This window comes from Hemiscyllium ocellatum, chromosome 14 (genome assembly GCF_020745735.1).
Source record: "Hemiscyllium ocellatum isolate sHemOce1 chromosome 14, sHemOce1.pat.X.cur, whole genome shotgun sequence".
NCBI classification, from domain to species: Eukaryota; Metazoa; Chordata; class Chondrichthyes; order Orectolobiformes; family Hemiscylliidae; genus Hemiscyllium; species Hemiscyllium ocellatum.
This window is the reverse complement of record NC_083414.1, coordinates 66,074,002-66,083,356: the sequence shown is the minus strand read 5'-3', so window position 1 is coordinate 66,083,356 and position 9,355 is coordinate 66,074,002. Positions and strand designations below refer to the sequence as shown.

General features: G+C 39.5%; 1 protein-coding gene across 4 annotated transcripts in view; it reads left to right on the top strand.

The window, feature by feature from the left end:
• The first annotated feature begins 1,135 nt into the window (after positions 1-1,135).
• nicn1 (nicolin 1) overlaps positions 1,136-9,355 on the top strand; it is a 28,883-nt gene continuing 20,663 nt past the window's right edge. For 2 of the 4 annotated variants that reach the window (XM_060835243.1, XM_060835245.1), the window contains exons 1-2: positions 1,136-1,274; positions 7,899-8,043. In XM_060835243.1, coding sequence (XP_060691226.1) covers positions 7,912-8,043 — 132 coding nt within the window. In that variant the 5' untranslated portion in view covers positions 1,136-1,274; positions 7,899-7,911. Of the gene's footprint in view, positions 1,275-1,316; positions 1,348-1,547; positions 1,841-7,898; positions 8,044-9,355 lie in introns of those variants that run through there. The other 2 variants (XR_009645408.1, XM_060835244.1) reach the window with 2 other exon arrangements.

Sequence of the window (9,355 nt, the reverse complement as noted above, 5' to 3'; positions counted from 1 at the left end):
GCTACAGATATGTTTTTTTAAAGTGTAAATTGTGGTGTAGAGAATTAACTGGATCAGTTGGAGAGAACACTTAAAATCCACTAAATTTTTCCAGAAATGGCAACAAGCTTCAATTGAACACATTTCAAGTAAAAGAGCTTACCAAAAATCAGATTGGCCAAAACCAAAATGTTGGAAATTCAGAATTGAATGTAAGCAAATTAACAAAGTTTACTGATCAGCAGTCAAGGCTTTGGCAAATTAGCACTAATTGCCAAAGTGTTTAGACTCTAAAGAAAACAGAGTGTTTGAAAGCCATTAGCTTCACTGCTATACTGCATTAGCAAAGCATAACTACATTTATAGTGATGAGTTGTGCTCGTTATTCAGCCACTTAAAAGGGAGGTTGAAGTTTTGAATTGATATCCAAAAACAACCTCACATTTGTCAGCTCTTGACAAAGTACAAGAGCAGTGAAATCTAGCTGAGCTCCAGCTCAGTCATTCCAGGTAATTCCTTTAGGAGCAAAGTGATTTGCATCCAGTTTCAGACAGTTTACGTCCCATTTGTTTCCCACATGGATTTTTAAATGTTTACACCTCAGGAATAATGACCGGTTTCTCTAGCATGCAACTTTACGACAGCCTTTTTAAACAAGCATTTTTTTGCAAACAAGCATTTCTTCTTCAGTTAAATATTGACTAATAATTTAATGCTGTTTTCACATTCAAAAAGCTTGGCTTTGAAAGTCACTCTAAACTAAGCTCTGCTCGTAAAATCTATGTACAAGCGTGACAAAATAAAATTAATTCCTGCATTAGTGTAACTAGATTGGTGCCACACAACACGCCATTGCGTGAAGGACTTTTTTATTATTACAAACTGGAACCCATGGCGTATTAAAAATAAACTCTGCCCAACAACCTAGCCAATTCCCTCACTCCCAACACTAGCCTTCATATCTACACGTGGGAGTGGGCGAACCCCTTATTTATAGACGATGACCACGTGATCAATATCACGTGCAGCGTGGCGCCTTTTCCAACGGCCCAGCCCCACGTGACCTCCCTCCCGCTCCTCGGAGGGAGAAGTGGGGAATACGCACTGCGCCATGCCGGACTGAGCACGTAACCACGTCCTTACGGGATGACGTCATGGGTCGCTATGGTCGCGCGTCGTTTTGACCTGACCTTACCTCACCTGCCTTCTTTGATCCAGCAATCCTGGGTCAGTTCAGTTAGAATTGGGAAATAGTGGTTGAGAGTTTACTGTCTTCCGAAATTTGTAAAGCGGCGGTAAGGATGTGTTTTTTTTTCCTTTTAACGAAGCCTCGTCATTTCCTCAGTATGTAGCTACTGGGGGAATTAGGTGAGTTTTGGGCCCAGTCCATTCAGATCAAATTGGTCACTGTTAGCCTATTTAGTTCTTTAAAAATAAAATGTTTGTTATGTAGTCTATTGCCAACAGAATTTTCAGACGACTGGATATAAAATAGAGATTCCTCTGCCTGATACCAGCAATATTTGCCCGAGTCCTTTATTTGTATTTGTTTTTTTTTACCTTTTTAGTTTGTTTTCTTACACATACATAACTGGAAAGATGCCTGACCCTTCAACTCTGAAAATCACCGTGTGGGGAATACGTATACTGGGACTTCTTGAAAAGAAAGTTTGGTTGCAAACTGAATTTAATTGACGCAAATAAAACTGGCAATAGGATTGGTAATCTCTGCCAGTTTGCCAAATGGTTGTAATGACATTTATTTGCTGATGGAAGTGGGAAGAAAAATATACAGCGTTTGTTAATGTGTTTTCTGGTTATTTTATGTGCTCAGCGTCTAAAAACAAGCTCTGCATGTCCATCTACATGTTTTGAGTTCACATTTTCAAATTAAAGAATAATGTGCATTATATGTATTAGAAGTGTTTATATGAAGCTGTTACGAATTCAGACAAACAATAAACAATTTCTCTTCAGTCAACAAGCCAGAAAACCCTTTTATTGGATCATTATGTAATCTCGCATCAATAAAGTGTTGGTTGGTTGTGGTTAACCTCTTAAGTCACCTGTATGCGCACTTCATAACTGCCCAGTTAAAATCTGTTGGATGAGGTACATGTTGCCTATTTATTTTGTCTTTTACCTGTTCGGCTTTAGCTCTGCCTATGAATATAATCAGCCATAACTGTACCCAGATTTTCCAAGCCTTCAGTATTGCTCACAATTCCACTATGAAGGCATTACAGCATCACAGATGAATATAGCATGGAAACAGACCCTTTGAGCCAACTCATCCATGCCTTCCAGATATCTGAAATAAATCTAACCCCATTTACCAGCATTTGCCCCAGATCTGTCTAATTGGAGATAGTGAGAAATGTAAATGCTGGAAAGTCGGGGTCAATAAAATGTGGAGCTGGAAAAAGTAAAGCAGGTCCAGCAGCATCAGAGGAGCAGGGCAGTAGACATTTCAGATCAGAATCTTTAATCAGGTCCTGATGAAAGGTTCTGACCTGAAACATTGACACCCCTGCTGCTTGAGCTGCTGTGCTTTTTCCAGCTCCATGCTTTATCGGCCATATGTCTCTAAACTCTTGCTATTCGTATACCCTTTCAGATGCCTTTTTAATGTTCTAGTTGTACCAGCTTCTACCACTTCCTCTCGTAGCTCAATCCATACGCACACCACCCTCTGCATGAAAAAGTTGCCTCTGAGGTCCCATTTAAATATTTCCTGTGTCACTTTAAACTCCTTCCCTTCAGTTTTGAACTTCCCTACCCTTGGAAAAGACATTGTCAATTGTCCCTATCCATGCCCCACATGACCTTATAAACCTCAATAAGGTCATCCCCTCAGCTTCTGACATTCCAGGGAAAATAGCCCCAGCCTATTCAGTCTCTACCTATAACTCAAACCCTCTAAACCTGGCAACGTTCTTGTAAATCTTTTCTAACCCTTTTCAAGTTTCACAACATCCTTTCTATAGCAGGGAGTCCAGAACTGAACGCAATTTTAAGAGTCCTAACCAAAGTTCGTACAGCTGCAATGTGACCTCTCAGCAACTATACTCAATGTACTCACCAGTAAAGGAAAGCACACGAAATGGTGCTTTTACTATCCTATCTGAGATTCTGGTTTCAAGGAACTATGAGCCTGCACTCCAAGGTCTCTTTGTTCAGCAAAGAGGACCTTACCATTAAGTGTATAAGTCCTGCCCTAATAAAATATAGCACCTCATGTTTACCTAAATTCAACTCCATTTGCCATTCCTCAGCCCATTGGCCCATCTGATCAAGGTCTCATTGTACTCTTAAGTAACCACTTTCACTGTATACTACACCTCCAATTTTGATGTCATCTGAAAATTTGTTAATCATACTTCTTACGTTCCCATCCAAATCATAAATGATGAAAAGCAGCGGACCAAGCACCGATACACCACTAGTCACAGACCTTCAGTCTCTAAAGCAACCCTCTGCTACCACCTGTTGTATTAGATTAGATTGGCTTAGATTCCCGACAGTGTGGAATCAGGCCCTTTGGCCCAACAAGTCCACACCGACCCTCCGAAGAGTAACCCACCCAGGCCCATTTCCCTCTGACTTAAACACTTAACACTATGGGCAATTTAGCATAGCCAATTCATCTGACCTGCACATCTTTTGACTGTGTGAGGAAACCAGAGCACCTGGAGGAAACCCACGCAGACACATCAGTAGAAAGAAAAATAATATGAAGGAGTTCACCTGTCAGATATAGTTGGACTGTATCTGAAGTGTAGTCTACAGTACAGTATTTGGTAAGTTCAGAAGCATTAGTGACATTGTCGCATTTCTGCTTATAAGGCTTAGTATATTGTGCACTGTCTTTTCCACTGTAACGATTATGTCGCTGTAGCAAAATCATGACAGTTGGCAGATCCAGGAGATATTGAATGCCCTCTGAACTCTCCATTTAGATAAACAATGCTACATTAATGTGCCTCGCATTTATTTAGTAATACTTGAAACCATTATTGGTCTTAACACATCTATCTGCCTTTGTGTGTGCCTACCACAAAGTTCTCTTTAACCAATGTTAAAAATGCTTTGAGCTCTGAAGAGCCAGCCTTTTAGTTATCCTGTTGCTTCCAGTAAACCTATCATAGGTAAAAGTGAATAAAGATTTCCAAGGATGTGCTATGTGATTTTGTATGGGGCATTTTTTTTGTTAACAGATTTGGAATAGGAATCACCGCGAAGAAGGGAGCAAAATAGACTATGTTCTATAAAACATAAAATGGCTTGTTAGGAATTGACAGACAGAAGTACCTGGTACACTTCAGCAATGATAAAACGTGTAAAGGCAGTTATCCACAAAAACTGCAAAGGCCATTTGTTTCCAAGGTAGCATATCAACCATCTTCCTTCCTAAGGCCAATCCCACAATAAAACAAGCTGTTGAAAGGAATAGTCACAGTCCCATCACTTCAAATCTTCAAGACCCATTTTTGTGTAATTTCCATTCAAAATCTTTCAGCGTTAATCTTGACTGTTGGTTAAATATGGATGTTAGTTTGTACTGAAACAATTAAAGCACAAACAGAACATTATGATAATGTGAGATATTAAACACTTAGACCATTTTACCTAACTATTGTGTAAAGGAGCATAATTACTAAAGCTCAAATCTTGAACTAACCCACTCCTTTCCCCCCCCCCCCCCCCCCCCCCCCCCCCCCCCAAGTAAAGCCAGCCCCCTCTCTCATTTTCTTCTGGTCTTCAAAATAACATAATTTTAATGCATGAAATAAGTTATTCTGTTTGTAAATAACTACAATTTTCATTGTGGCTCAAGTGGTGCAAGCCGTACCTTATGAATGGTGTTTATCAACTCAATTGATATTGTGGTGTCGTAATTTTTCAAATGTAAGGTATCGCAGCTCAGCATAATATTCTCTGCAATCATAACCCATAGATAAGATCATACTTATATGGCAATAACCTCGACATCTGATTTCCCTTTTCCTTTGTGCGTGTTAGCCAGATTTTTAGACACAACCATTGAGCAAACCCTGGAGTGACCTGAAGACAAACAGGAAATATTTCTGTTGAAATATAAAAACTGAAAATACCAGATATATTCAGCTGGAATTCTTTTTTTGTCAAGAGAGAAATGGCGTTAATGTTTCAGATTGATGATCTTTTATTGTAACTGGGAAGATTGGAAAAATAATAGGTTTTAAGCGGATGAAGGTGGGAAATAAAACAAAAGGCAAGATTTATTATGGAAGACATAACACCAGCCTATCCTTTACTTTAAAATTATAAAATTTCTGTTTTATCTCATTTCTGAGGAAGGGTGATCAACTTGAAGCATTAGTTCTGTTTCTCTTTCCACAAATGCTGCTAGTTTTTCTGATTATTTCCAACAGTTTATAGATTGTTAGTTTATCTCTTCTCCACATTCTGCCTCTTAGCATCATCATCAAAAACCATTGCATCAGTTTTCAAATGCTTGATGGTGACACCAGCTGTACCTTGCCACCAGGCGAAAGTGAGGACTGCAGATGCTGGAAATCAAAGTCAAGATTAGAGTGGTGCTGGAAAAGCACAGCCGGTCAGGCAACATCCAAGGAGCAGGAAAATCAACGTTTTGGGCAAAAACCCTTCATCAGGAGCCTGATGAAGGGCTTTTGCCCGAAAAATCGGTTTTCCTGCTCCTCAGATACTGCCTGACCTGCTGTGCTTTTCCAGCACAACTCTAAACTTGACTCTATACCTTGCCACCATCTCTTGACTACCTCAGATTTACCAAGTTCTTAGACTGATTTTCTGACATTTAGTACTAGATGAAAGATATTTCTTCCGTTTAAAGTTGGGAAGACTAAGCCTTTGTTTGCGATGCCGTTCCACAGATTCTGTTGTCCGGCAATTATCTGAGATTAAGCCAGTCTGTTTGCATTCTTTGAGTCACATTTGCTATGAGATGACCTTCTGCTGTCATATTCACAGTATCACTTTAACTGCCTATTTTCACCTCCATAATATTGCTTCATGTTATAGCAAGCAGGACAGGGAAGGTTCACAAAACTGATTCCTGGGCTGTGGGTTTTGTTGTATGGCAAGAGGCTGGGTAGGTTAGGTCCAGGTTTTCTAAAGTTTAGAAGAATAAGAGGTGGTCTCATTGAAACATCCAAGATGGCAGAGGGGCTGAACCGCACAAATATTTAAATATTGTTCAAAAAAAGAACTACAGATGCTGGAAATCAGAAACAAAAACAAAAATTGCTGGAAAATCTCTGCAGGTCTGGCAGCATCTACGGAGAGAAATCAGAGTTAACGTTTTGGATCCCAACCTGAAGAAGGGTCACATTGACCCCGAAAGTTAATTCGGATTTCTCTCCATTGATGCTGCCAGACCTCCTGAGTCTTTCCAGCATTTTCAGTCTTTGTTTGTGAAATATTGTTCCACTGACGAGGGAGCCTAGAACACAGGGCATAGTTTCAGGATACAAGGCCTATCACTTAGGACTGAGATGAAAGAAATTTCTTCTTTGTATCAGAGAGTTGTGGATGGTTGATCATTAAATTTATTTAAATTTGTGTTTGCCCTTGTGGAATTCGGGGAAATGGAGAGCAGACAGGAAAATGGAATTGGTGTTCAAGATCCATCATTATCGTGTTGATGAGCAGAACAGGCTCAATTGCCACACTGGTTTTGCTCCTATTTCTTCTGTCTTTATGCCACTCCTGTCTCTGTTTATTTGCGTTTCAGTCCCCTCCTGGCTGCTTTCCAACAGTTTGTGACCATAAGCATGAAGTTTTCAAAATTTCACCATCTGTCTTAACTCTCATCAACTCCTATTCATGTTTCAGCGCTGCTCTAACAGCTCTCATTCAATCTCAGTTCAGCATGCCTTCTTTTTGAAATTCACAGCCTTTTTTTACAAATGCCTTCATTTATTCAATCCTCCCATATCTCGTAACTTACTGGTATCCCCAGAACTGTCTAAAGTATCTACACTCCTCCAGTTTTGTCCTTTTGAAAATGTCTAATTTCATTTGCTCCAACACTGCCTAATAGTTGCCCAAATTCTAAGTTTGCAATTTCTTCCTATCTCACCATCGCTCTATCTCAATTTCCTTCTTTAAAGTTTCTCCTTAAAACCCATCTCTTTAACAAACATTCGTCTGATCTACATTTCCTTACGTGTCTCTGTAGCTTGTTTTATAATGCTACTGTGTAGTTCCGCGGCATGTTTTACATTAAGTGTGGCGCTAGAAAAGCACAGCAGGTCAGACGGCATCCGAGGAGCAGGGGAGCTGACTTTCCGGACATATGGTCTTCATCAGGAATGTGATACTTTACTAATGATAAAAGCAGATTGAGGGAAGGCGTCAAAGATAGCTAAAGCTGTTCAAGCCATGCATTTAAGTCACGTGGCTAGGGTTCTGGGTTAAGTCGCTTCAATTAACAAGATCCGTCTGCATCTTGTCAAAAAGCTTTGTGTGTTTTAGATAATGAAATATGGAATGATTCGTTCCATCTCTGGCATAATGGGTTTTGGCATAATGGATTTGGTATGTTCTCTGGTTTATAGCAGCCAACTTGCACCTGGCAAACATCCATTTTGTAAAAAACAATCAATGTTTTGTTTAAAGGATCCTCTTCATGCCTTCTGGAAATCACAGTTATAATTGAGGCTTTTGTTTTGGAGCATTTATTTTCTGCTCTATTATCTCAAGCATGCTTTGTAGGTAATGTACATATAATGTTGAATAATCTTTCATAAAAGGCTAGAGGCTTCAAATTATAATTATGAAATTGTTCTAATTAAGTAATTTGAAATTGTTAAATACTATCCAATTGTAATGTCAATCTTGCACTATTTCACAAATCTCATTTGGCTACATCTAACACCAATCTCCTGTTCTAGGCACACAGCTAAAATGGCAGATGAAAGCATTGCATGTATAATCAAAAGCCCAATTGCACTACAGACTGGCGATGTGAGAACAGACTTGGCAAAACCTGGAGTATATGTTATTGAGGTGACTTTTCCACGGGAAAGAATCATAAATGTATGTAAGTCTTGTGCTTTTCAAACATAATCATTAATGGACAAAACTGAAAATGGGAATATTAATACCTTTATACTCCATTTTAATCTATATGGTTAGGCAGATAGCTAGACAAATTAAATAAGTAGCATGTGCTTGGGAGAAAGTAAGCTTTAAAGAGGTTCTTGAAAAGAGAGAGAGTCTGGGTAGTTTAGGGAGGAAATTTAATAACAGCAATTGGACAAAAATATGGGCAATGAATGAAAGGCCAGATGCAAAGGAGCCGAGAATTCACAAAGTTGGAGGTGGGTGTTGGATGGATGAGAGGAAGTAGGAACAGGTTGATTTTTAAGTAGACATAAAATACTTTTTTTATCTCCAGCATGCCTGCTTGGTGCAAATTAGTCTGTAGGAAAATTACAAAATACAACAAATGAAAATAGAATGACATGGGATCATTAGCACAGAACAGGTAATTTCACTCAAGCTTCCATGCTGTTGTTTATGTTCTGATTAGGCACCCTCCAATCTTTCCTTACCTAAACCCATTGTTGTAACCCTCTTTTTTTCAATCTTCTTCATGCTTGCCTAGCTTCCCCTTAAATGGAAGTATACTATGTATTCTTGCCAGTAGGTGAAGCCATTTTTCTCAAAAGCTGTTTTCTCTTGTGGGAGGGCCTAATCAAGGGGATACAGTTTAAAAATAAGAGGTCGCCCATTTAGGATGGACATGAAAGAAAAGTTTGTTCAGGATCATGAATCTGTGGAACTTATGTCCCAACAGCAAGGTGAAGGCAGTGACATTGAACATTTTTAAATCAGGTGTATAGATTCTTGATTAAAAATACAAATAAAGCCACCACAGTCCCAGAGGTTGCTTTCCTGTTAGAGAGGGACAACTGGTGATCAGTTTAACCTGGGGGTCATCACACATCTGGCATAGTTGAGAAGGCAAGACCTTCATGGTGACCTCAGTCAGTATTTAACCCATGCTACTGGTGTCTTCTGCATTGCAAACCAGCCCCCATGGGTGCTCTCTCATTAGACAGTGATGAGCACTTTAACCTAAGGTTTACCATACCTCAGGCAAAGAGAAAGGTTGAGAGGGAGAGACCTTATGGTGTTAGTGATATCTTGCATCATAGACCAGCCATCCAGGCAACTGAGCTGTTTGTAATGTGGTTGAATTGTACAATTTGTTAGCTTACAGCCCAAATCATTTGATTGGATCATAGGGGCTGCAGCAACATGCCTTAAATGATGTGTGACATGCCTCATCAAGAGTTCCAATCCACCAGTTCCACAGGAATTGTCCAGGAAGTTTAAACTTGTG